General features: G+C 31.7%; 4 protein-coding genes and 1 pseudogene across 7 annotated transcripts in view; 4 read left to right on the forward strand and 1 right to left on the reverse strand.

Moving 5' to 3' along the window:
• The window catches only part of LOC117235241 (lysophosphatidylcholine acyltransferase), a 25,248-nt gene extending 17,570 nt beyond the window's left edge, over positions 1-7,678 (reverse strand). Inside the window, exon 1 of one of the 2 annotated variants that reach the window (XM_033497096.1) lies at positions 7,184-7,678. In XM_033497096.1, the coding sequence (XP_033352987.1) occupies positions 7,184-7,309 (126 nt within the window). In that variant the 5' untranslated portion in view covers positions 7,310-7,678. The remainder of the gene's footprint in view (positions 1-7,183) is intronic. The other variant, XM_033497095.1, reaches the window with a different exon arrangement.
• Positions 7,679-7,692: 14 nt separating this feature from the next.
• Positions 7,693-9,606, forward strand: LOC117235242 (annotated as a pseudogene).
• A 1,089-nt stretch (positions 9,607-10,695) lies between these two features.
• Positions 10,696-12,087, forward strand: LOC117235059. 2 transcript variants are annotated; one of them, XM_033496729.1, is made up of 5 exons: positions 10,696-10,956; positions 11,124-11,256; positions 11,503-11,660; positions 11,744-11,856; positions 11,929-12,087. In XM_033496729.1, the coding sequence occupies exons 1-5, from the start codon at positions 10,811-10,813 to the stop codon at positions 11,973-11,975; spliced, it is 597 nt and encodes a 198-aa protein (XP_033352620.1). In that variant the 5' UTR covers positions 10,696-10,810; the 3' UTR covers positions 11,976-12,087. The 2 variants fall into 2 exon arrangements, with proteins under 2 accessions (XP_033352620.1, XP_033352619.1); XM_033496728.1 differs by having other exon boundaries at positions 10,700-10,956; positions 11,121-11,256.
• A 1,460-nt stretch (positions 12,088-13,547) lies between these two features.
• LOC117235058 (sodium-dependent neutral amino acid transporter B(0)AT3) lies at positions 13,548-23,710 on the forward strand. Its single transcript, XM_033496727.1, has 14 exons — positions 13,548-13,673; positions 15,613-15,880; positions 16,126-16,324; positions 16,468-16,583; positions 16,659-16,766; positions 17,067-17,150; positions 17,227-17,388; positions 17,498-17,608; positions 17,939-18,140; positions 18,227-18,429; positions 18,526-18,727; positions 18,802-18,961; positions 19,042-19,305; positions 19,693-23,710. The coding sequence occupies exons 2-14, from the start codon at positions 15,695-15,697 to the stop codon at positions 19,886-19,888; spliced, it is 2,193 nt and encodes a 730-aa protein (XP_033352618.1). The 5' UTR covers positions 13,548-13,673; positions 15,613-15,694; the 3' UTR covers positions 19,889-23,710.
• A 1,230-nt stretch (positions 23,711-24,940) lies between these two features.
• LOC117235116 (protein arginine N-methyltransferase 7) lies at positions 24,941-27,927 on the forward strand. Of its 2 annotated transcripts, none has more exons than XM_033496850.1 (9): positions 24,941-25,352; positions 25,428-25,577; positions 25,655-25,876; positions 25,951-26,183; positions 26,268-26,397; positions 26,457-26,683; positions 26,753-27,323; positions 27,414-27,574; positions 27,652-27,927. In XM_033496850.1, exons 1-9 carry the CDS (start codon positions 25,179-25,181, stop codon positions 27,908-27,910), a joined length of 2,127 nt encoding a protein of 708 aa, XP_033352741.1. In that variant the 5' UTR covers positions 24,941-25,178; the 3' UTR covers positions 27,911-27,927. The 2 variants fall into 2 exon arrangements, with proteins under 2 accessions (XP_033352741.1, XP_033352742.1); XM_033496851.1 differs by having other exon boundaries at positions 24,959-25,352; positions 26,765-27,323; positions 27,652-27,910.
• The last annotated feature ends 22 nt before the right edge of the window (positions 27,928-27,949 follow it).

Here is a 27,949-nt window from a genome sequence, read left to right on the forward strand (position 1 = left end):
GGTACATTTCTTATAATGTTCTTATAATTTTCAAACAAAAATACTTTTCCTGAAAACGAACATTGGATGAGGCTGCGAGAACCATGATTTTATAAGTGTATTCATGGTCAAATATTAAGTACAGTCAAAGACGTAATAGATCGAATGAGGTCTTTGCTAAATTAACAATTAGTATTCGAAAAGAATGAGCGGCATCTACGTAAGACTTCGTTCAGAAACTTTCAATGAACTTCTCAATGTCGTGCAAGGTATTTGTACGAAATCTAGAAGGTTGTTCATTGAACATCGTCAATGATACGTGTTGTATATGCTGTAATGAGACGGAAAACACGTGAACGAAGCACGAAGCACGAATTTAATCTACCGTGTATAACATTACGTCGTGAATTAATGAACTCATAGCTATTTGGGTTGACGGTCAGAAATTGTGTCAAGGCTCTTCAGGACGACGAAGACGAGGAAAACAAGTGATTTAAATGTGAGAATTTTCAAACGTGTATCGACAAGGAGCTTTTCATGCCGTATGTGCCGAATCTGTATGTACATACGTGAAACATATCATAAAACATGAGAACTTTATGAGAGCGACTAATATTTTTGCGCAACCGATAAGATATTTCCAAAACATTTGATAGAAATATGTATATATGCTACAGACAATTTTTACCAACTCTATAATGATTTCCCTCGTACCTTTTAGTTATGTTATTTTTACAATCGGCGTTATTGAATCAGAAGAAACTATGTACATAGTTCTACGTATATATACGGTGTACATATAGATATGCGTATATTTAAATGTCACGTGTCGTGTGATCAAAAATATGATGAATTTTTAAATAAACCTCACGAGAGTCATTTAATTGCGATTAAAATAATATTAGGATTACCTAACGCTTTTTTATTAAACTTCCTGTATTCTATTAGCAATGACGATATTTCTCGGCATGACGTATTAAACTCTTAGATAATTAAATACTATGACTACATTTGCACAGAAATATTTCAATACTCATTTATAGGTGTTAATACTACATTTTTGTGTTTTTTCTTTTCTAAATAACCGGAAATGTAAAGATTACATGCATAATCCGGTGGTTCGATTATTACCGTCAAGCATAATTTTTCCCCGGTATAATTTTTATAAAAAAAGGGGAGAAAATTCTAGGACTGTTTTTCTGTCTCTCTTTTTTGCTCTTTGTAAAGAATACGTTCCACGGAGTAAGTTCTCTACGTACTTGTGACCCACATTTCGCGCAGGCGAAAGACTTGCTCTTCTACCAGCAAAAATTGACGAGAATTGTTTTTCCAGCCGTTTTACATCGCTCATTTTCTTCACGTCAGTATTTGGCGTGTTTTTGTGCAACCGATCAAAATTTGCCAAACAAGATATTTATCGATGATAAGATAGAGTATCCTTTCATTTTACTGAAGTCTTTTCATATCTTTTACCTTAAGAAAGATTAAACGACGTGAAAGTAAAACGTGAAACGCAACGATGAAATTGCGTTGAAAAGTCACCGGTAATATTTTTATTCGTCTTTTTCTGTATAAATTATCTTCGTACTTCTTATTTAGTATTTATTTTTAACAATTTTTAGCCTCGTTTAATGTGAAATCTAGTTTATTCTGTACTTAACTAGGTGAAAAAATTCACAAAGTATACATTGTAATGATTCTGTTGTAGACTATTAATACACATATATTTTTACTTGTAAATTTTTAATAATCTAAAAATTTACAAATAAAAATTAAAAATTAAAATCAACATATATTTTATATAATTTAAATTGTTATCGAAGGTGAATTAATTTATTAGATACTTGTTTTAATTACATGAAATTTGATAATTTGTTGCATCTCGATATATACTTATTGTGCCAATTTATATGGAAAAAAGTTACAACCGGTAAATACCGGAAGCATATCGTGAATCCGATAGAGTATACCATCGTCAGATTTTCTTGTCGTAGTTAAAGAGATTTTCTTCCCGACTGAAAGGATATTTAGAGGCTTCGGAATTCAATATCAATTACATATGCGTTACCTGAATATTTTCTGTTTACTATAATAGGATACCATTTTACAGGCTCTAAATAGCTGTGTCTTCTTTATATTTATAACATATACACGATGTGGTAAAATGTTAGTAAATATTAAAAATATCTTTCCTATTTTGCAACTAAAAATAATACAGCAACTTGTAACTGATCGTAATTAAGAGATTATTATATCGTATCATATATTATTTAAATATTATTATTAAAAAGTAAATTTTATCGTCTATTTTAACTGAATTTCAACCTTCACATTTCTTATTTCTTATTTCTTACATTACATGATTAATCGAAATCAGCCTTTGTTATCACTTCACATAAATTGTTAATTTTATTATAAAATCTTTGCACGCGTTGTAATATCAAATTATTTTAAAGAAAATAACATCTTTAATTTATCTTTGACATTTAGAAATACAAATAAATGTGAAACAAATACATCTTATCTATACGATGCAAAGAACAATTTTTGAGAAATACACTTTTTTCTTGTTATGAATACAAATGCCTTTTTCTTGTAATTTGAAATGACCAACGTTGTGTCAACTATAGAATCTCTTTGCAATATTCTATGGCAATATCTTTTCATACTATCGAGTTCCTGTTGCATAATATCTCTGCAATAAACGCACAAAGGCCAACGAAAAGCCTCTTGTACGGGAACACAACTTATTGAAATTCGCACTATTAAAGAAAAATAACTTTTATTATAATTCCTTTGTAATACTACGTTATTTCTATCTACGCTGGTTCCGGTATGTCCAGTTCAAACGGAGAAAGTTCGATTCGTGTGCACAGCCGTCATTTGTGCGAGAATTAAAATGGTGTCAAGAACGATGATATTACGTTAAAAATATTACATCCTAATTTATCACTTAAAGAAAGGAACAAATTTTAGAGAAGAAGTGTTGCAATAGGAATGGCAAGTGGAAGCTTTATTTTTTGCAAAATTCTATAATATGTTTTATGTTTGTGAATATAAATTAACAAAAATAAGAAATCAAACAACTTACACCTACAATATTATATATGTAAAATAACAATGTATCTGGTATATACTATTTATCGCCTATGATATATGTACTTATTATCGGATCTTCTTTTCTATATCTAGCTACCAGAGAATTTTTCTTTTTAACCATATGTTCATCGTCGCACCTCTTTTCTTATTAGATTATGACAAAGCAACGAAATGCTTCTGTCACGATATATGTGGTTATTCATCGAACCATCTGCGCGATGCAATTTCGCTTAATGTACGCATCAAATTTAACGGTACCTACCCTAGTGGATAAGACCGAATGATGCCGTTAAAATTGTTACAATATGTATCTGCATCATGCGTTTCTTATACTCCTAAGTATATAAGATAATATACAGATAATACGCGTAGCAATGTGACTAATTTGATAAATCTTTCTTTGGTAATGGTTTACCCATAAATTATAGAAAATTGTATTTCACACTGAATTTAAGAAAACTCATAATTTGGCACAGTAATTTATAAAATGTGGAAATGTATACATTTTATACTATAGCGGAAAGATATAAAGGAATATATCGTTAATTATAATTTTGGTTGACCTACATGTACTTCAATTTCCTTTTTACGATGTTTCCTCATTTTTATACTAACTACTTCTTTCCTATCGTAGATTTAAATGGCATATATTAATGATATTTTTGTATTAGTGCTTGTTATTAATATAGTTTTTTTGTTGTCCTAGCAAAGGGATAACGTTAAAAGACGTCAATATTATTAAGAATTATTAATGAAAATTATTTTATAGATAAATATCATATAAATTTTATGATCAATGTTAAGCCAAAAGATAAGGGTTATAATGATAAATAAAAAAAAAATGCTTTATCCTTTATGACACGATAAGAGACATTTTTTAAATAATTTATGTGATGTCAACTCTGTTGTTTGTCATGAAATGTGAAAATACATAATGTTTGATCTTGAAAAGATATGTGGAAACATAGTATTAATTATTATTTTAATTGGCATGAACAGATTAACGTGTGCCTATAATATAGCGTCATATTTAATGTTAACACAATTTTAACTTATGTGCCTAATATTAACGTTATGGCTATAGACAAAGTATAGCTCTACTAATAATATCTTTAAGAAATGAATGTTCGTCATTTCATCATATGATAGGATTCTATTTATAAATAAACTTACTTGTCTAATCAGTGCACTTTGTCTATGCTATAGTCGTCGAATAAGAAGATCATCTGTCAATTAGAATCCAAATTTAACCTATCTGTAACTTATCCGTATTTTCATCTGTTTCTCCGTTTTTTTACAAAGTATTTTTCACTACTACGATAGACCAACGATAGAGCAACTTTTTAAAACGATTAATTTTATTATTATCCGGTCATCTATTTCACATAAAAGGAAAAGACAGTAAAAGAGAAAAATTTCAAATGCAGACTTTGTACGTGGTACAAAACGGTTTTTAAACACGTAGTGAAATCCGGATGCTCGACAGGTTTAAAAAGCGAATAAGAAACGAAACTAAAAGAGTCGTGGAATAAAGAGAACGCGATCTTTTAACTTGTTTCATCTCTGACGATTGCGTGATATATACGGTCTACAATGTAGAGGCAGTGATGCCCGCATCAAATGCGATGCAGCACGCTTTCTGAGCCTCTTCTATTCAAAAAAGTGTATCTCATGGTGCGTTTAAGTTATGCGCCTGCACGGGTCGCTGTAAGATAGTGAACATGCGTGCTAATTACCACGTCAGACGAATTTTTGAGAATTTGTGGCCGGAAGCCATAAAATCTTTCGATTAAATAGCTGGTTTTTATACATTTACATATTTTTATACATAGAAATTCAAGAATACAGATAGTATGGAAAAATATATTTATATAATATCCATAGTATTCGTAACAATTATATTTATGACCACAATTAAAGAAATCAAAGTTAAACAGTATCTGTATTATTCGCTGAATATTAATTACAATAGGTATTCCACTTTAGATATTTTATAGATACATTTTTGGATATTATGCGCGTCATATTCATTTTTGCACTCTTAAATTTCCCATGAAATCATAAAAATCCGCGGTTTACTTATAATATTTATTAGATGAAATAATTTTCTATTTATGTTCGATATTTTTAATTATGTTCCTATAAACATAATTAATTCGTAGAAGAATATCTACGATTTACTTTTGGTATTCAAAAAAGATTTTTATTCTTAAAACAGAATGTAACACCTGGAAAGAATTGTAAGCATTTCATTGATAATGGATTGCTTAGGATTAAATTGCTCTTCGGTTTTTTTAAATAGGTTTTGATTAATTTAATTGAATTTAGTTATGATCTTCAATCATTATACGTATAACTCAATGGAAAAAATGGTACGTCAGTAATAAAATCTTCAAGCTATATTTTCATAGAAAAAGTTTTGTATGTTTAAAAATATTTAAACGTTGATGAAATGAGTGTTACTATCGTCATGAGAAATATTTGTATCGTTTCTTTCCTACGTAACTACAAATTTTATCTCATTTAATACACTTACATAGTTGAAAAGATGTATTTGTATTATTTTTCCAATCAGCCTTTCGATTACCAAAAATTGTATTAAGAAGGTAGATCAAGTTATAAAACGGTAGCGGAAAAAATAAGAAGAGCAATAATCTTTACATTAAATTCTATTTTAATTCATTGTTCGATTTTTCTCAATAGAAATCTGCCGAAAAATTAATTTCCTTTCGGCAAAGTGAAATCGCTCAATGGTTTTTGTTATTACTGATTATGATATTAAAATGCAACAGTTGAAAAAGATGGTATTTTGTAATATTTATCAATGTGTGTCAATGAAGAAACATTTCATTGTTACAGTAAATGTATATCGAGCGATCGTATAAACGATCGATGAAATCATTGATTTGTCATTAACGTTTGACGAATCGTACAATACGTTCATATAAAATTCACAGGTGTTTTTCACAATTTCTTGATATAGATTTTACGAGGAATTCACGTTTTAATCTACTTTTGCTTAGCTAAAATATTTGTGGTGAGGGAAGTTCAATAGCTCGTAAGCTGATTTACATGAATCGTAGTGTATTTGAGGCTGAAAAATTCGATCACATCCATAGCGAAGTTGTATCACTTCAAATGACAAGAACAGCTAGAAAATGTCGATAACTCGATAATGTCAAGGTGTCAAAACCGTGTGCACGTAAACGCGAAAAACTTTAAACAGCTTTTGCAGTTAGTCTTCGTTATCATAAAAGGAAACAATATCTTTGAATCTTATCTTTTATGACATTTACTTTTTCTAAAGCAAATCATGTATGTTATTATTTATATTCAGTCAATTAAAATTCTGATTTCTTCATTTAATGTCAATAATTCATCTACATTAAATTAATCAAAATCATCTATACATTTTATCTATATATATTTCCGAGTTCAAAACAAGATCTTTAAAAGATCGACTTTAATTCAGATAAGGTTTATAACACAACAGATAATACTATATATGTATAAAAGGAGTTCATGAAAACTTACGATTAATACGAAATACGAGCATTTCTGCCGAAAATGTTAAAAAATCGGATGTTCAATACCTACATTCGATGATGGCTCATTAACGATGTTAAAATATCATGAGAATACATTTTCGTTAACACAACGAGTAACGTTACGCGGTCCATGCGTAACCAGGTGATTCAATCGTCAAATTTCGCCCCTAATCGGAAACCGATCATTACGTCGCAACAACGATTCGAACTTTACGTAACTGTTTGCGACACGATGGCTCCCGAATAAGAAAAACACTTGAGATCGAACATTTGATGATGTATCCGTGACGTAGAGTTACGTCGCTTCAGAAAAAATTCGTTCTATTTTTACGAACCAGATGGTAGCCGTCTACCAAGTTCATCTATACACAGACCGGCATGTGTAACGTAGAAAGTATAGAGTGGTAGTCGAAAAGTGGCGGACGTAAACGTTGTTGGAACGATCGTAAAATTCCCCGCCCCGCCCTTGACAACCCCCTGAAATATTCGGGTCCAATGCGTGAACATCGATTCCATGGAGCATTTTCGCGTGCAGGAAGATTCAAAGAACTACTGACCTTGAGCTTGTCGTAGGTTGTGTCGAGCTCGAGACGGTGCACAAAGGGGTTCAGGATGTCAGCGCCGAGGGACGCAGTATCCACGTCCTCGTGCTTGCTCCGCATTTTTCCATTCGCCTCATCCATATTCTTTTTTCCGAGTGGTCACGAACAGAAAAAGAGAGAGAGAGAGGCAGAGGATAGGAAGGAGACAGAGGATCGAAGAAAGATATATACGGAGGGATAGCAAGACAATAAACGCGGCTTAGTAGCCTGACGTGTCACACACTGCAAGCCGCGAAACGTCGATATGTATCGGTAGGTGCGAAACTTTCCGGCGATATGATTGAGCTTTTTTACACTGTTTGTAATGAGGTACGAGCCGAGACAGACAGGTAAAAAAAAAATGACGAAGAAAAAAGAAGGGAGCTCTTAATCAGCCGTGGCGAGACATGATCGTACGCGAAGGGGTTGTCGGTCGACGATCTACTGTGCTCGCGGTCGACTCGACGGAACGAACCGGCCAAATGCTCTCCGACTATTACCGAACCCCACCGAATGCATGGGGGATACTGTCGGATGCGTGCGCATCTTGCCGCCTAGTCGAAAGTTCCTTCGGGTATCTCCGTCAGACTGCCCCTGTGAAAGCGAAGTGGCAGGAAGAAGCCGAGTCAGGGCCGCTATCTTCGTTCCTAGGTGCCCTTCCCTTTTCTACGTTTAGGTTTCTGAAGAGCTTACTTCACTTAAGATAAGTTTACTTTTAAAAAATTATCATCTTTTTTTTTTGAGGCGAATAATTTTATATTATTCTTTTTTCTAAATTGAAATTAAAAAGTAAAAATTAGGAATGTAGTGAATTTATATGCTGCATCATTTAATTTTGAACATTTTGTATAAAACTGTATGATATTTAATGCTTTTTTGTACTGTATAGTACTGTATACTACTACGTGAATGAGAAATCTCATAATAAAACGTCACTTTATTAATCGTAAGACATTTAAAGGAATCAACAGGGCCGGCGTGACTTTTTGCGGGGCCGGGTTTAAAAATTTTGCGGGGCCTGAATACACATTCAAATCCTACACTTAAATTTTACAACGAGGAATTATTTATTTACAAATGCTGTTACATATTATATATTTTTTATAAGCAGTTTTTTAAACAAATCCGAGTAATATTTTTTCACATCCATAATTCGCTTTCAAGGGGTAAAAAATTCAATGAAAGTACAAAATCTGTAATAATGTATGACTTTTGCAAAAAACTATTGATATAATTTAATTTCTCTGAAAAGTACATTTCAAGTACAGGATATGAGGACTTTCTGGAGTTACACTGAACTTTGATGATTTTTGTCACTCCTCTAAATTGAATTATCGCTACTAAGAAAATGTCTTGCACCTGTTAATGGTATCATCATTTTGTAAAAAGTTAATCAAAATTGGTATTTTTTAATTGAGTAATTTTCGTAAACCGGGGACAGAGCGGGAGAAGGTAGGACTCACTCTTGTAGGGTTCTGCGCCGAAGGGGGCGCTGCGCCACATTGGTGGTCATAGGGGTCGACACGTCAAGAAGGTTCTGGGATCTCCTCGGACTTGCACAACGGTCCAGGGGATGGCGTTGAGAGGGCTGGTCCCTCCCAATGCCCGAATTAACTTAGAAACGACTCCTCTAGAATGGGAGAAGACGCAGGAGTGTTCCGGTAGTAGTTCGAAAGAGGTCCCGGGGCACCTTTGTAGGCCCTCAGGCGGACCACTGTGAGATTTTAGTCAGTCCGACACTATTCCGCCGCTTCCTAGAAGAGCGGCGGGGTGTTCATGAAGATTTCCCCACGTATAAAGAAAGAAAAGGTTATGTTACGTACAGATAAATTAAAAAATGTAAGCGTATGTTAATGTCAAAATTTTTAATCAAACGTTTCGTTTAAAAATGTTAGAAGTATAATCTAGGAAGGGAAATAATCATGATAGAGAATAAATTTTAATACTTGTTCCTTTGAATTAAATAGTATATTTTTGAAACAAATAAATAGCCGTGTTAAATTAAATATATAAAAAATAATTAAATTAGGTAAGGGTCTAAAACTATTCGATGTTCATGGTTACGAGAAATTCACAGAATCAGGGAAGTAATTTTTGACGGAGTTAACGAGTGATTTCTGACCAATTCAGCTAGAAGAACTATTGGAAATTAACGTCTAATTAACTTACTTGGTATCTAGTACATGAAATATATGGACTATAATAATTGCCCAATAAAAGTAGCATTTTATGAAAAATTCTGGAACCTAATGGCAGCTATAATATTTTCGATATTAAAAACGATCGTATATATTTTTATAATTTTGTCAATGTTAATAAATTCTGCTTATAATGCTCTTATTTAGAATTAAAAAAAATATTTTTTTAAATTTTATATGTAGGTAATTTAATTTTTAATAACGGTGTTAAGTAAATAATTTTTAAGTGTGTCAATTGTTAAAATTTGTAATTACTTCTTGTGAAATGAAAATTACTGCCACTAAGATACTGTAGTAAACCCAATTGTAAGAATGATCAATAAAAGAACAAAGACGAAGGAAACAGATACGCTTTAAAGTGCAGTTTATAAATCGGAAGTTTTTCCATAGCTTCGTTCTCAAGGTATCGAAACTTTAAACATTAATGATATAGAACGTTCTATAGAACGAGGAAGTTATATTCTCATAATCGTGTAAATAAAAAATTTTGTTCCAGTTCAAGGCACAATGATAAACCAATCTTTCAAAGACTACTAACTTATTCTAAACTAAACTAGATTTCAAACTAATCTATATTTCATAGATACATTTATTATTATCAATGTAGTTAAGTAAATTATACATAGGTAAATAAAAGATAAATATAATAAATTAATTCTGTATTTATAAATATAATAAATTTTCTGTATTTATTTAACACTATTTTTATATTTTCTGTAATTTAATATCGATATTTTTGCATTTATATATGTATGTATATTTCAGATACAATGGTTGTGCTTCGCTCTATTCTAAGCACAATTAAACGGAAGAAAGGTTCTTGTTTCTCTCTGTTTCATGTAAGCTGTGCTTCTGTATGAATGAATGAGTTCACACAAGAGATCAGTTTTACGAACTTTGTGAAAGAGATCTCAAATCGTCAATGACAGTACTATCAATGCCGCAACTAACCAGTAATCAAGTGTTTTTTATCTAAATAATTATAATGATAATGTAATATATTATATCTACAGAAATAATTCGATTCATAAAATGAAGCAAACAATTGCATTAATTGCATAACTTATCCGTTAATCGTTTTCTATAGTAATTTTCTTCGCTAGAGTGTATTGATAGGTGCAACATCGTTTGCATATGAAGTAAGAAATTGTGTAAATCAGGATTTGTAGAAATATGATTACTTAAACAATATCTTTATATGTCCAATTATTATTTAATATAATGATAGCAAATTTTGGATTGATTTCATCTATCTGTGTTGCGAATTTTGTATTTATAACACATTGGATACATCAATACAAAATTTTCTTCGCGGTGATAACATTAATGTGAATCAGCGCTCTCTGTTTCTTTTACCAGAAGCTATTAGGACATGTCCAAAGTTGTTTAATAACCTATAGACGGCATGGCAAAGGAAGTACATAAATGTTTGATAAATTATTTCTCACAGTTAGAGAAAGTAGATTGCAAGTGGAATGAATTATCCGAGGAAGCTAAGCGACCTCTACACGCGTTGAGAAATCAATCAGAGCAACTCCGACTCGTCATAAGGTAACGTTAACTTTCTATTTTTTGTCACGAATTTTATCATTGCTTCAGACCTTATGCGCATACAGTAGCTAGAGTAGAAACTCGACACATAATTCCGAGCTACGTCGATATTTCAGAGAAGTAGAAATTTCATTGATCTACCATCAGATGTCGTTCTGTTACAGCAGCGAAGTTGATGATGCAGAACTCTGTAAAGTAGATGAGCTACGCGAAAGATTGATTTTTAAAATTCTTATGGGGATCGACAATGAACTGACATTGCTGTTCAACATTTTAACGCGATTCAATAACATTAATCAAGTAAATAAAATTTTCATCTCTACATTCATATCTTACTTGTTTGTTATACATATAACCTTAATTAATTCTTCTTCTCTTATTGATTACAAAGAATTAAAGGTAGTACACTGTCATTTATATAAAAAGATTAATTTTCCCAGAAACTGTTACATAATATCGCATATAAAAATATGTAGAGATAATTATGTCAAAGTAAAAAGTTAATTAATCGATGATGTGATAGAATTATTGAAAATGTTACTTTAGGACTTAAAAAATCGTTTAAACAATCTGGAAGATGCACGAAGCAAGGTTTCGCTAGACGAGGGAACAATGAAGGAATTAATCAATGGGACACCCTATAGACCACGATTAAATTTGCTCTTAGAATGGGCTATTGAGGCTTTCAATTACTACCATGAATTGTATCTTTTAATTGGAAATATTTCTCAGATTTCAACGTTACTGTATCTATGTGTAGATTTTTCTTAATTTATAAGATCTTTAGATATCTTCTGATCAATGGAAATGTGAAACAATTCAATTACAAAGATGAAGATACGATTGAAAATTTAACGAAGTCTTTTGTCGAGGACCGGTTTAAAAGGGCGCAGATCGAACGTAAGTGCCTGGCTTTAATTAGCATTTTAATTAATTAGCAATTTTGTCGTTAATTTGCATTATTTATTACAGGTATACTATATTTCACGCAATTCTTAATAAAAGAGTCTTTACGTTAGAAATTTTTTTTTATTGCGTATAACTACCACAAATCTTCATAAACAAATATTTTTAGAGCCTGCAATATTTTATATATAATTAGAATAAATAAAAATATCTCTATTTATATTATTTCTTCAATGACTTCATCTTCCTGAAATTCAAAAAGTTTCTGCGCACAGCAAACCATAAGTATACCGAGTGAATTCGCAAATATGTGTTTTTATATTTGTATACTTCACAAAATCAGTATATGAAAACTTAATTCATACAAAATAACGAAAACTAATTGCCTGCGGATTATGAAATCCATAGCGAAGTAGTATAACCTGTTATATAAGTTCACAGTCACAGACTGCACGGCGTGTTCTACTTGTCTGACTAAAAGCAAGTTTATCTACTGAAACGACGAATGTATGTATAAACTTCTTTTATCTGCAGGTGACAGCAATAAAAAGATACCACAACTTTTCTTGCGTGAACTAATGATTCACGATGTCTGATACGTTATTGAAGTGAAATTTCAATTAAAACTTCGCTAACTTTTTGTTCTGTTTACTATACCAATATGTATGTGAATTTAAATTCATTTGATAAAAAAGGAACTGACATGGAAGGTTTGATATTCCTTTTTGTATTAACAAACATTCTGACATGATACAAGCAAAATTTGATTGTTCCTTGTCCCAACTAGCAAATACAAAGCCGCTTCGCTGTCTATCGGAAGTAAAGCGTGCTGTTTAATCGAAATGAGCGTTAGCTTGAAACAATATTAACGATAATTTCATTACTGTCGCTGAGGTTTACCCTCTTCGCATTACTTATCCATAACACGAGCAACTGGTAATTGGAGAAAACAACCACTTAGCGAAACATAATTCCATCGCGAGATGAAGTAAAGTCCACAATAGAAAAAATAATAATTACGTAATTCATGACATTTTTCTGTTAGACATGTCACACTTGGACACTTTCTTCTACATACGTATATATAGAATAGTAGAATTCGTGTTACTTATTATCGATTCAGTTTTTGTAAAGGTCAAATGCTTTTATTTAATCTTTCACCGGAATTTCCAATGTAATTACCTATCCAGATAAAATCCTATGCATTCGATACACCTAATCTATAAAGTCTATTATGAACTACTCACCTGTCACCAACTTTTCCAACTTAATAAAATTATTATGCGTTTCTAAGTATTTGGAATCCTTTTTAAAAGTTTCTCTTTAAAAAATCCTCTTATTCGTTAATTTTTAACGACGAATTACCTAAAAGTATGGAAGATAATGCATTAATTGCAAAATGCATTTATCAAAGTCACATATATACATGTCTATACGTGTGGAATTTCATAAGAAAGAATTCCATTTTTCCGTAATATTTCAAACTAAACGATTGTAATATCAGGCATCGTCCCGTGTCGTGTTACGTTTGCGTTTTAGCCCTTTGATCAACGACAAAGTCGCGATGACATTGATTATTCGCCACATTCCTACGATCGGTTTGCCGATCATCGACCAATCTCCTGACAAAAGGAGCTCACGCATATTCCGGTCTGTAGGACACGGACGCATTGGGGCGCCGGCGCCTGCTATTGATTCTGTTGAATATCGTGATTTCAAAAGTTACCATCGTAGTAGAGGGTGCCACAGTAGCTCACTGCTCCTCGAACCATAAGGAGGCCCTCGCGCTTTTCTTTATTTCACCCCAACAGGTTAGTGACGAGCTTGCAATGTTATTTTCTGACTAAATGGCACAATTTTTTTTGCTAATAATTTTGTATGAAGTCGGTATAGATCGTATTACGTTGTTGTTACGTGAGATTATTTTGTGAAAACAACAGGGTCGAATCGTATTTATTTCATTTCTTTCTCTCCGGATTTTTGAATGAAAGCACATCAAATTACGTTCGTATGAATAAGTTTCGTTGAATGAATACAGTTCGAAATATTTGGAAGAGATTTCTCAAAGCCGTTTTCAATTGGGAATATTACGTAGGACGAAAAATGTCACTTGACTAGTACGCTCATGACGTCAATGGGAACGATAGTTATAGTGCATATCACTCGTGTAAAATTGCCGCCCAACGCGTTATCGAAAATATTTTTAAAAAATGATTAGATTTCACTTGATTTTTATTAAACAAAAGCGAAGGAAATTGTATGAAAATTATTCGTCTTAATGTCATTTTCTTTTCCGAGTAAATTTTTATTCATCAAATTAGCGCAAATCGTTCGGTTGGAAAACTGTAACGATATTCGATCGTTGATACATCACAATCGACATGGAAGTAAACATTTTCAACGGCAAGCGTTCTCGATGTAATCATACTTGCAGAATATTTAGTGACTCGTAATTGACTGTCAAGTTTCCTTGTATACGAGGTCAGGGCCGTGATAAAGTCGCAAGGCAAACATCTGTCCCTCCTAACTAACTGTCCTATCGATGAAAAAAACGACGTGTGCCAGGTTCTTTGAGTAGAATTATTAAGACATTTTCTATCAAGTGCTTTTCTCACAGCGTAGAGAGCGTTCAAATTAGTAAACGGGGAAATCGCGTGCGATCCTTTACACATCACTTGCTCTTCCTTATCTATTGTTTACTTTAAATCCTCACGACTATATTATAATTTACATGTGATATCTATGTTACATAATCATATGAATTTACTGAATATTGAGTAATTATTCTTGTTTATTATTTCAATTGTTGGAAAAAATAGACCTTTTTAAAAATGATTAATAAATCAATAAATATATAAAATCAATGAATATATTTAATGTTGAATATTCTAAGCCATATTTTGTTTTTCAACAATTATTTTATTGAAAACTATGATCAACGAACGAGTGAAATAACTAGAGGTTCCAAATGTAACGTGTCGAGTTTATGGAGCGTGTTCTTACAAATGGGACTGTAAAAGGCTGTACTAGTCGTAGTCCTTGCTTGTACTTGTTAACACCATAAAACGGAACCGAGAACTGTGAACGCGTGTGGAACGAAGAGTAATTCAATAATTCTTTCTGAAACGAGCCTAATTTTAATTCCAGAAATGTATTCATTTCCTTCCTTTATGATTTTTTCATAATTAATGTAAAATAAGATGCTGTAATAGAACCTTTCCGACGAATAATATTGGCATTTTATTTCGTTAGCACCGTTGAAACACAGGATATTGAATTTTATGGTATACAAAAATTTTTAAAGAACAAAAGAATTTAATATCTATTAGCTGTCAATTAATTATTAATTGAACTCAATATCAGCGTAATGAAATTAAGAACTACTAAATTAAATAAAAGCTGAATAATTATAGTTCGCATTTATATTTATCTATGTACTAAAATTTAATATCTCAAACACGAATACTATGTTTAATTTTTTCGCCGAAATTTGCATTTATTAAGTGACTAAAATTTACTACGTTTGTATCTACAAATTCATTCATGTTTATGAATACGTAGTAAAAGTTATACTTTTCTGATTTTCTCTCTCTTTTTCTTCCAACCTTCTATTGCTATTTAAATCTTCGAACCTTTACATCTTTCACACTTGCTGCTCTCTTTCCAAGATCGCAGACATTCCTCCATAGGTATAATAGTAATTAATATTTATATGATTATAAAATACAATAGACATTTTAATTCCAACAGGATGGAGTCCATAGGCGCGCGTGGTATTTTTGTTTGATCTTTCGAAGAAAAGAAAATCGTGGTCGCACAATAAACAGAAAGAATGGCGAACACGGCTCACCTCGTCCGGCGGCAAAGTTCGCGCGACTTGAAGCCCCAAAAAAGCGTCGACAAACTCGAAATGAAGGAAATGAGAGGAAGATTAGTGGTGGACAATAGAAAGACTAACACCACTGCCAATTACGGGGCCACGAACGCAGCCTTTGAGGACTCCAGTCCTAACACGAAGGTAATAACGTCAAGCAATAATAATTTGAAAAATATTATAAAAATAATAGGTCACGACAGAAGGAACAATTATAAAAAAAAATACAACTTGGAAGTTAAATAAGTAATATAAATTGCTTGTAAATTTAATTACTTGTATTTGTTAATTTATGACTAAAAATTGTTTGTTACGTGTGAATAAACGTACTGTAGAGAACATCTGTTATTAACTGAAATAAGTAATCTGGTTATTATTTGTGATTGCAGAACAACAAAACGGGGAATGAGGGCGGGGGTAGCAAGCTTGGAAGTAATGAAGGAAAACCGATTTTCCGACCAGAAGCGGGGGAAGATGAAAGAGAAAACTGGGATAGTAAGCTTACGTTTCTATTAGCAACCGTGGGATACGCAGTAGGGCTTGGGAACGTATGGAGATTTCCATATCTCGCGCAAAAAAATGGTGGAGGTGCGTTGATTGTTTTATAATGAAAAAAAAACGTATTTTTAAAAATTGGTAGGGCTCTGGAATGATTAATGAGTTATTTTATTATAGAAATTCTAAATATTTAAAATTCACTGTTTTCTCTTTGTTCGAACCATCCAAAACAGGTGCATTCTTAATCCCTTACTTTGTAATGCTGGCCATCGAGGGTATCCCTATATTTTATCTGGAATTGGCAATTGGCCAGAGATTACGAAAGGGTGCTATCGGTGTATGGAATCAGGTGATTGTTGAAAGATGTATAACTTGCATCCGTCAAAATAAACTTACGCTTACGATACATCATACTCTCTAACAGGTTTCTCCATATATGGCTGGTATCGGCGTAAGTAGTGCTGTAGTATCTTTCAACGTAGCTCTGTATTACAATACTATTATCGCCTGGTGCCTCTTTTACTTCGTTCAAGCAAGTATTCATTCATTTTTAAATAGTTGCTCGCTAAAAAATTGCTATAATCCTTGATACTTCTATAACGGTTGCCAAAAATTCCCAATCAAAGCATAATTTTATTATATCGTTGGGATAACATAAAACATTTGTAAAAAGAAGATTTTATTAATGCATAATTTAGACTAAAATAGAGTCACACTGTGGCCGAAAACTTCTGTCAGCTGTAGATATGTCAACTCGTATGCTAACTCTTTTAGTACTTATATCTAAATATAGCTAATAAATAAATTAACGAATAAATCATCTCCTCTCTAGAGTTTTCAATCACAGCTACCATGGGCAGAGTGTCCTAACGTATATTTTCAAAACGGATCATATGCGCCTGAACCAGAGTGTGTGGTACGATTGATCGAATTAATTAATGCCTCCGTGCTTAATCGGGATAATTGCGCTATAACCAGTGATTGCTTCTCAGGTTAGCAGTCCCACACAGTACTTCTGGTATCGAACGACATTGGCAATCTCCGAAGATATCAATACCCCAGAAATATTTAATTGGAAAATTGCTCTGGCATTGGTGATCGCTTGGATTCTCGTCTATATGTGCATGATCAAGGGAATCGCGTCTTCAGGGAAGGTATTCCTTTAAAGTATTCAATCTTTGACTGCATGATTTTATGTAATTATGTGTAGGATTATATGATCAATTTTTCAAACAATTTTATAAATCGAAATATCTTTTATAGGTCGTGTACGTGACCGCCACATTTCCATATATCGTTTTGATCATATTCTTCTTTCGTGGCGTCACTTTGACGGGGATGTCCGATGGTCTACGTCATCTTTTCACTCCAAAGGTACGATTTTTCAATTTTTATCAATAATAACATTATTAACATGAAAACCACAGGGGGAAATATGATAATGAGATACATTTTATAGCGAGATTTAACAAGATTTATACCTTCGGACTTAACAAATGGTTCTTTTTCCAATTGTGTCATATTAAAGTATTTCATTTTAGTCATCAGGTAACATAAAAATTAGAACATCGACAGATATAAATTTATCATGTTAATCTTCATTAGTTCCCATTTAATCTTCATATTATAATGTGTATTAGTATTATAGTAGATGAATATTAATTATTATTATTATTAATTTCAATAATAAAATAATTTGTTTAGTGGTGGAAATTAACAGACCCGGTTGTATGGCTAGAAGCGGGCACTCAGATATTCTTTTCCCTCGGTTTGGCATTTGGTGGTTTAATAGCGTTCTCTTCTTACAATCCCGTGAATAACAATTGCTATCGAGACGCTATCATGGTCAGTTTGACGAATTGTTTCACTTCGATGTTTGCCGGGATTGTTGTGTTTTCTATTATTGGTAATCATTTTTCTACTGATTTTTAAATAATAAATACGAAAGGGGATATATTAAATACATATGTATGTGTATTTGTTGAAATATAGGTTTCAAAGCGACTATGGTTTATGAACATTGCTTAGTGGAAAGGAACACGACGCTCATGAATATTTTTGGTCAGATAGATAAAATACCGGATGAAATACCAGTAACCGGTACACTTTTGAATATTACTACAGGGAATGGAACGCTGGATAATTTAATCATGCCAGAATTACCCGAATGTGATCTCGAGAAAGAGTTGGATAATGTAAGTTACAATAATGACGATCAGCCTAATTCTACTATTACAGAATTTATCTTCAATTGTTTTAGAAGCTTAATCTTTTTCTAATGATCATTTCAGTCAGCATCTGGCACAGGTTTAGCGTTTATCATCTTCACAGAAGCGATTAACCAATTTCCTGGAGCACAATTCTGGTCCATATTATTCTTCCTTATGTTATTCACATTGGGAATCGACTCTCAATTCGGCACTCTCGAGGGAGTCGTTACAAGTATCGTGGACATGAAATTGTTTCCAAATTTACGAAAAGAAATTCTCACAGGTCAGCGATTATTAAAAAATTAGCTATTCATTGAAATAGTTAAACGCGACTAAAGTTAATCATTTTCAATATAGGAGGTATTTGTTTGGTTTGCTGCACGATTTCAATGGCCTTTGCTCACGGTGCTGGTAGCTACGTGTTCGTATTATTCGATAATTTCAGTGGAAACTTTCCTCTGTTGATTATCGCCTTCTTTGAATGTATCGCGGTGTCATATGTATATGGTTTGAAAAGGTATATAATAATATAAGTGACGTCTTTCATCGATATTATATGTAAAATCATTTGGATTGTTGGCGTTATTTCGTTGATAGATTCGCCGATGATATCGAGCTAATGACTGGCAACCGTCCAGGCCTTTATTGGCTAATTTGTTGGAAATATCTCAGTCCGTTAGCTATGTTGAGCATTTTAGTTGCCTCGATCGTGGAAATCATTGTCGATGGAAGTGGTTATCCAGCCTGGGTTGCCAGCAAAGGTATTACGGAGAAACACGAGTGGCCGGTTTGGGCCTTGGTTCTCATCGGTATCCTCATTCTCGCTTCTGTTCTTTGGATTCCCACAGTTGCTATTTGCAGGTGATTTTTTCATATTTTTTCAATTTTTTTTTTATTATAAACCGCTAACTATAAACTTCGTATTTTTCTATTATTACAAACAAATTACTCGATGATTCTATTTATTAAATTGTGCGATAGAAATTAGTAGATTAATCTAATTATTTCCTTCAACGATACGCGTTTTTTTTTTTTTTGTTAAAGATTTTTACAGTTAGAGATATTTAGATCATGATAATGGAACAAAATTTCGATTATTCCGAATTTCGAAATTCGATAAGAACATGCGACCTATAGTCAAAGATTAATTTCACGTTTTAAATATTTCGTAATATCCGGAACCAGTTTATATATGTATTTTAATATTTCATATTCTCACAATTTTTTGTCATTCATTTCTCAATTTAGACTTTTCGGAATACTCATAATCGAGGATAACGAGAAGGCGTGGTTCCCCGCAGCCGATCTGAAAGAATTTCACGGAATCGTACCACACGAAGTTACACCTGCTGAAACTTTGTTATTCTGTATAAGAAGCGATGGCTCAGAGGGTCTTTGTTGCCCAACTGGTGGCCCCAGCGATGACGACGAGGATCTCACCTAGGAATGGTTATCCTCGTATATGTTGGATTAACACGTGTTTAAATGGTTCATAGACAGAGAAACAGCATTTTTTAACTTCATATCGAGGTTTGCATCGTTGGAAATTAATTTAAGCGTAACCAGGTGTTATGATTACCATTTTTCGTCTCAATTTAAATTTAACACTTGACATCATTTAATTTAATTTCGAGAATATGTAGAAGGGTACATCGTGTCAATTAATCTGGAAATGACGTTTATATAATTCGATTTACATTTACATTGCGGTGTTATGATGAACTTCTTTTAGAAGATATATTATAAAACACGTTTGAATAAGGGAGAAATTCGAAAGTACGAATTTAATATGACGATTAAAGCGCAATTAATTGCTCTTCGTTTTTAGACGTGTCTTTCCGCTGATTCTCGAGTCTCTGAATCATTTAGCGGTACGTGCGAATGTCAATATTAATTGAGAAGGTAAAGTAGAAGCGTTTAACATTTTCAATAAGTAATTTCCAATATGTGGAAGCGAATACAAAGCGGATAAGGATAAACATTAATAAGAAACTGCAAGTTCTGTTTTTAATATAAACTTACAGTTTCTCTGATGATGCAGATATACGATACATCTATCGATACGATATACTATCATTAGATCTATTAAATTCCATTATTTAATTCGATTATTATATTCGATATATCAAAAATTTGTAAGAGATAAAATTTTGTTTTTTACACATTGCGCGATAATGAAAAAAAAAAAGGGAAAAAGAAAATATATCTATTCATAGTATATACAGCGAATAAGAAATCGTTTTAAATTAAATATAACAAAGTATTTCAATCGTCTTCTAGAAAGAAAGAAAGAAAGAAAGAAAGATCGAACAGTTATCAAAATAGTAGGAATTCTATCGAATAAAATTTCATAAATTAAACCATATGTTTCGCGATAATTTAAGAGATATATCGTATATCCGGACTATTTAGCAATGTAACGCGTCATTTTAGCATTTACAATATACATTCTTAAAAGACAAGTTGAATCTCTGCGACAGGTTGCAGATTATAATATAACTAGGATAATATTAAAATTAGACTCGAGAGAACTTTTACCGCTTAGCAAATTTTAAATAATGTGAGACCTAAGATTAGAGTAGGAACCGTCCAATGGGCGTAAAAAAGGGGACGTTCCCGAATCGTATTGCTTTTATTCTCGTTTTTGGTGAAGGTATTAAACAGCGCTACTTCGCTGATTGATTCTCCGTTAAGCTCTTACCATTGCGTACTAATATTACATGAAAGTTATATTACGAAGGTAACATCTATATTTCATGGCAAAATTTACGACGAAAGTTCGAAAGAAAGAGAAAAAGCAATCAGATCAAGGATTATATCAAGAAAAAACCTTTCCCAAGGTGTGATCAAGTGTGCTGCATTCGAATAATTAATATTCCATCGTAGCCTTCTTAAACGAATATCAGTTACTTTAACGGTATCTCTACATACATATCTTACGTCTCGAATTTATAAACTTTGTTTCTAAGTATAGCCGAGAAAAGAGAACGAGAATTCGAAGGGCAAGTGAGAATTGATCAGCATGTTTGTTTGGTATATCGCGTTGAAAGTACCCCGATAGGAATAAAAAAGAGAAAAAAAGAGGATCGCATATCAAAACGACGTATCAGGCGAGAGAAAATTTCGTTGCGATTATAGCGTATGTTCGTCGATCTTGTCGGCGAACGTTCTAACGTATGACAATAAGAAAATCTTTTAAGACTTGATATTGACGAGGAATCGTACGACAATAATGAGATTCGATTAATCGGAACTTTTAATCGATTAAAAAATTCGATAATAAGATAAACGTATGCACTGCACTTCTTGCACATTCACCGAGGCCTATGAAATCGAGAGCTACTGCATCGGTCGAAGGAATAGAGAATTTCGTTTTCATATATTTTCTTAACGTACTATATACGATGTATTTTATATATGTTACGGTATCGTTTACGTTATTCCAATCGTCTTTGTAACATGCAAATGAGATAGCATACTTTTTAGATCAATTTTACACTTTAAAGGATCTCTTTAAGGCAAAAACTAAAAACGATGCAAATCTATCGTAAACATTAAAATCCAGAAATATTTCCGAAATTGGTATTTTACGAAAAAGATAAACGAATCCATTCCTTCGATAAGAAAATCGTTTATTAACAGAGACTAGAGCAGTAGCGAGATACGCTCTAATCGCGTCTATTTGTACTTCGAATCTCTCTATTTTGTATGCGCGCTTTTGGGTATGGTCTTAACTCTTTTTGACAAATTGTTGATCACGAACTGTCACATGTTTCACTATCATTCTAACGAAACAGCTTGAAACAGAAGAAATTCATTGTAGAAATCGCGCACAGTATCGGAAATAGGTTTGCCATCATCGGTAAAGAGAAGAAACTCGAACCTTTATATTCGATAAACTAATAACCACATATACTTTTGATTTCGAGTTATTAACATTCGCATAGGTCGTTTTTCTCTTGTTTCCTCAGAAAGGTGCTAAACTATGATAATATAAGAGAATTTAATACAAAATGATATATATAAACAAAATCGTTGATAATATTATATTATACTTGTTAAGGTCCTGTTATCGACTTAATAACAGTCCCGAGGATTAATTATGTTGCTCCTGAATCGATTAGTGATTTACTTGTATTCGTATATTATATTATTATTATTCGTATGGAATAGTTCGATTGTAAATAATTGTTGAAGTGTCTTTTAAACTCTAAATGGACAATAACTTGCGGGACAAGGAGCTGCCGCGTGAAACATGATGAATCGCCCCTGCAATGAATAGTACAAATGTTTCTTTCACTATCATGTGTTTCGTATGCATTGCCTCGAACTATGAAACATATAAATCTCAGACAATAATTCACACGAATTAATTTTATTTCTTCGTATCGTTATTCAAGATCTTGAGCCTGAAAGGGCTGCGTTGGTGTATGCAGTGCGCTAACATCGTTTAATTGTTAATCCGTAATTGTTAATATCTTCGCAAATTATTTGTAAATACGAAGTGTTACTACCTATCGATCTCGATAATAAAAGAAACTTAAGTAAATAACGCAAATACGAAATGCAGTAAGTATCATTTGCCTGAGCAAAACAATACGTAATTAGTAGACAATAATTAAAAGATAAGAATTTAAAGGAAGAAAAAATAAAATATAATTTATTTAGCGCACTTTGTACACTTATACGCCGATTTGAGTAGTTTAAAATCCATTTATGGCATTCAAGGATAAGTGAAGAACGTTGTTTCATGTCGATGTTCGTGGAGTGCACGAAAAGGGTCAATGAAATGTATCAATAATAATTATGAACTATTATGTGCTTAATCAAGGATAACAAAATGGATTATTAATCCTAATATCTTAATTTTAGATAATTTCGTTTGTCGTTCTCCTACATATCTCATTGTGTTTTCAAAGTGTATAACAAGGAAGTCGTGTCCATCCATACTTAAAATACAATTTAAGCGTGAAAGAAAGGTTGATATATCGGTCGAAGAGACACGAGCGTAAGCTGTGAAGTCAGATTTCGAGGATGATTCGTATTATATTAAAGTTTTAATGATACATCGTATCAAGTAACCAATGTCGATGTAGCTTGCGCAATAATAAATAAGATATAAAGATCAGGTACGGACGGTAGCTAATGTTATAATTATATATAAAGAATAATGAGTATATACACACTGATATTACGCATACATAAAACTGTACATATATATATTGTTGTCAGTTGAATGTTAAAATAAATACCGGGCGTAAATGTGGATTTCTTATTATATCGATTTTCTTAACTTTTTAAGAGATAAAATTTAGTTTTAAATTCAGAATAATATATTCATATTAATAATATTAATATATAATATTATTTTAATATTTACGTAAAATATCATTTAAAATAATATTCGCAAAGTATTATTTTATAATTGATATCAAGATCTTTTCATTTTGATCACTAAACTATAAAACGTTTCTTCAGTAAATAAAAGTATTCTTCAATCTACTATACAAACAAAATACAAAGGAATTCGTACAAAACGAAACCATATCGAAAAAAATTCGATGCTGTTGCAATTTCTTTATACATAAATATTTTTATGTAATTTCTTGGTTATATATCGAACATCTGCCAAAATTCAATCTTTGGAACACGAAATATGTTAAGAATATAGGAAATAGAAATTATTTAAATATACCGCTGACAATAGAATATTATACAGTAAATCATAAAAACTATCATAAAATGCAGAAAATATATATTTACGTACTTTTTATGTCGGTGATCAAATCGCTTCGATGAATCATAGTTTTCAGTTTCCTAAAAATTTTTCTTGGTTTCATTACACATAAAACAAGCGAAACGAGACGTAAATGCGCTTTAAAGAAATATACACATATATTCCGTTTTAAAGAAATGCGTTACCAGTAAACAAGATACGAAACAAATGAAAAGGTATTCTTGAGTTAGATATCTGCGAAGTTTAAGTAAATGACTATGATTGGTTGAAAATGTGCGCGAAAGTATGCCACCTGGTAGTGAAACAAAATAGTAAAAATACGAGCGAAAAAAATTAAAAATTTAACAGTTTGTATTAATTTTTATTATTTTATTACTTATTTCTCAAGTAGTATATTTCTAATTACAGTTTATAATATTTAATACACATTAGTATGTTCAAAAAATATCCACTTATAGTAGAAAAAATGCAGTAGCCATTTTAACACATTATATGTACTATTACAAGGAGAATATTAATGACCAATAATTACATAAATTAAAACTAATATTTTAGGAATTATCATATTAAATGATCTCTTACTCTACTATAGTAGAAAATAATTTCAGATACATACATATGTATTTATTCACATACATTTATCGACAGTTCATCAATAAATTCCATAAATTTGTAGAATACACGTGCTCTTATAGTTTGCAGTGTTTAAAATTAAAATTATAATTTTCTGCAATTATTGATTTCATTTTATTTTGTTCCATTTCATTATTTTTGATTTATGCATTAATTATAGCGCAATTATTATAAATTCAATCATTCAATATATGATAAATTTTAACCTTAGCTTTAATTTGTATCTTATATCTATAAATAAACTTGTTATTAATTACATGTTTGACATTGACCTTTCATAATGTTTTTTATTTCTCGTTTCCTAAATAAATAGTTGCTTTTGGTAATAAACTTCATATTTCTGTGAGTTTATCAGAAAAAGGTTATGCTAAAAGTTTGTTTCACTCAATTAATTCGTACACGAAATATGAGTATATTTATCCAATGCCTGAATCCTTTAATTGGGACTGTTAATTGGGAGGAAAAGGATGAAAATTATGATTATCATCAAGAAGTTGCTAGATCAGCATTTGCTGATATGTTACATGATCATGAAAGAGTTAGTGCTATATATTATATAGTTTTAAAATAAGTTTTTACTTGTGCTGTTTATAAAATATTTTTATAATTACAGAATCAGAAATATTACCTAGCTCTTAAAGCAGCGATTGAGAAAAAACATAAAGATGGAGAAGAAGCTAATGTACTTGATATAGGAACTGGAACTGGTTTATTGTCAATGATGGCTGCAAGATGTGGAGCTGATAGTATAACAGCTTGCGAAGTGAATATTTTCACAAAAATTATTATGAATTGCATTTATAAATTAAAAACCTTTTATGTCCTGGCGGTATTTTTTAGACTTTTACACCAATGGCTAAATGTGCTATAAAAATAATTCAAGAGAATGGTTTTGAAGACAAAATTAAATTAATACACAAGCGTTCCACAAGAATGACTATTGGAAAGGATGGTGATATGATAAAAAAAGCAAACATTTTAGTTACTGAAGTATTTGATACTGAACTTATTGGAGAAGGAGCACTTTCTACATTTCGTCATGCTCATGAAAATCTCCTTGAAGTATAATCTCATCTTTAGTTAATACAATTTTGAATAATATCATTTAATATATATGCATTTTTACTTTATTCAAGGAAAACAGTATTGTGATTCCACATAGTGCCACCATTTGGGTACAAGTAGTGGAGAGTCCTACTGTATGCTCATGGAATACAGTACATCCCATCCAAAATAAAAGTAAATATTTACTAAGTACCCCATGTTCTGTAAAATCTTGTTCTGGAGCAGCTGCAGTACATGATATACAGTTAACACAATTTCCTGATAATGCGTTCAAACCTTTATTACCTCCTCAGCCTATCTTTAGGTAAATATATGTTACATATGTATGTAAATTGTTCAAGATTGAAAAGACCTATTAAAAGATCAAAGTATAAAATGAATATTTTAGATTCGATTTATCTGGTAAATCAACTCTATTATATAGTGAAAAAAAGTGTTTGCATGTAAAACCAACTACAAGTGGTACTGCACATGCTATTTTTATGTGGTGGGATTTAGTTATGGATGTAAATAGTGAGGTATGTAATCATTATTTATTAAAAGATTTTAAATCTATCACTAAATAGTCTTTATGTAGGTTTTGTTAAGCAGTGCTCCAGTGTGGGAACATCCAGATACAAAAATTTTACAAAATAAAGGTTTCAGTTTGCAAGAAATAGCAGATATAATACCCTGGAGAGATCACTGGATGCAAGCTATTTACTATTTACCTGTTGAAACCTTAGTTACTGTCAACAAAGAAGTTAGCTTGATTGGATATCATGATGAATATTCATTATGGTTTCAATTAATAAATGAATCAATGTAAGCTGCTTTAACAATCTTATTATTTTGTTTTAGTTGTTTTACTTTTTCATAAGAATAAATACAAAGTCTTGTTTGCAGAAATGAAGCACCAGATTGTGAGAGACCTGTTTGCAGCTGTAATGTACACGTAGCTTATTGTAGAACTCGTATAGGACAATTAAATGATCATATACGAAATGAAAAATATATCAAAGCTCTAGAAAAAGAAGTTACACCTGACACAGTGTGTTTATGTCTTTCAGATGGCTCTCTATTGAGTCTTGCAGCTATTCAATTAGGTGCGAAAAAGATTTTCATCTTAGAGACAAATTTTTTGTCTCGAAAATGTATCGAAATGTTTGTTAAAACGAACGAGTTATCCGAGAGAGTAGAAATTGTTGAATCAGTAAACGATTTGCCTCCTGAAAGTGCAATTAATTTAATTTTTGGTGAACCATATTTTATCACTTCAATTGTACCTTGGGAAAATCTTTACTTTTGGTATCTAGTTTCAAGGTATTCGCCTCAAATACAAAGAATTCCAATCGCAGCAACAATAATGGGCGTTATAGTTGAATTTAAGGATTTGCATAAAATACGAGCACCTCTTGGAGTTTGTGAGGGTTTTGACTTATCTATTTTTGACAAACTTATACAAGTAAGTACAGCAACACAGATTATAAAATGATGAAAATTTAATTTTTATAATATTTAATTGTAATGTTAATTTTAATTATAATGTTTGTAGACATCAAGTGACAAAAGTGATAGTTCTGTAGAAGCTCAACCATTATGGGAATATCCTGCCAAAGCATTAAGTTTGCCTTTTGTTATTAAAAAATTTGATTTAACGCAAAATGTCAATGAATCTGAGAATATTAATATTTCAGAAAGTGTACCCATTTTAACGTAAGAGTTTGTGGTATTTTATGTTAATAGTTATTACAAAGTCGTGTTTACATTTTTTATATTTTTTGTTAATTTAGAAGTGGAATGTGTAATGGTGTAGCATTATGGGTTGATTGGCAATTGAATTCCGAAATCACAGTATCATCAGGACCTACTGTAGAAGTACAATTTGGGAAACGAATATCATGGGACCCATTTACAAGACAGGGTGTACACCTATTTAAGGACATAACACAGGTTACACAACAAAGTACTGTTTTATGGTCATTTAGTTTTGTACCACGATATGGAAATATTACATTTGATTTTCGCATCTTGTCAAAAAATATGAAATAATATGATGTAATATTTATAAAAATATACTTTTAAATTAAA

This window comes from Bombus vosnesenskii, unplaced genomic scaffold (assembly GCF_011952255.1).
Source record: "Bombus vosnesenskii isolate JDL3184/JDL3185 unplaced genomic scaffold, Bvos_JDL3184-5_v1.1 scf7180000013314, whole genome shotgun sequence".
Taxonomy (NCBI): Eukaryota; Metazoa; Arthropoda; class Insecta; order Hymenoptera; family Apidae; genus Bombus; species Bombus vosnesenskii.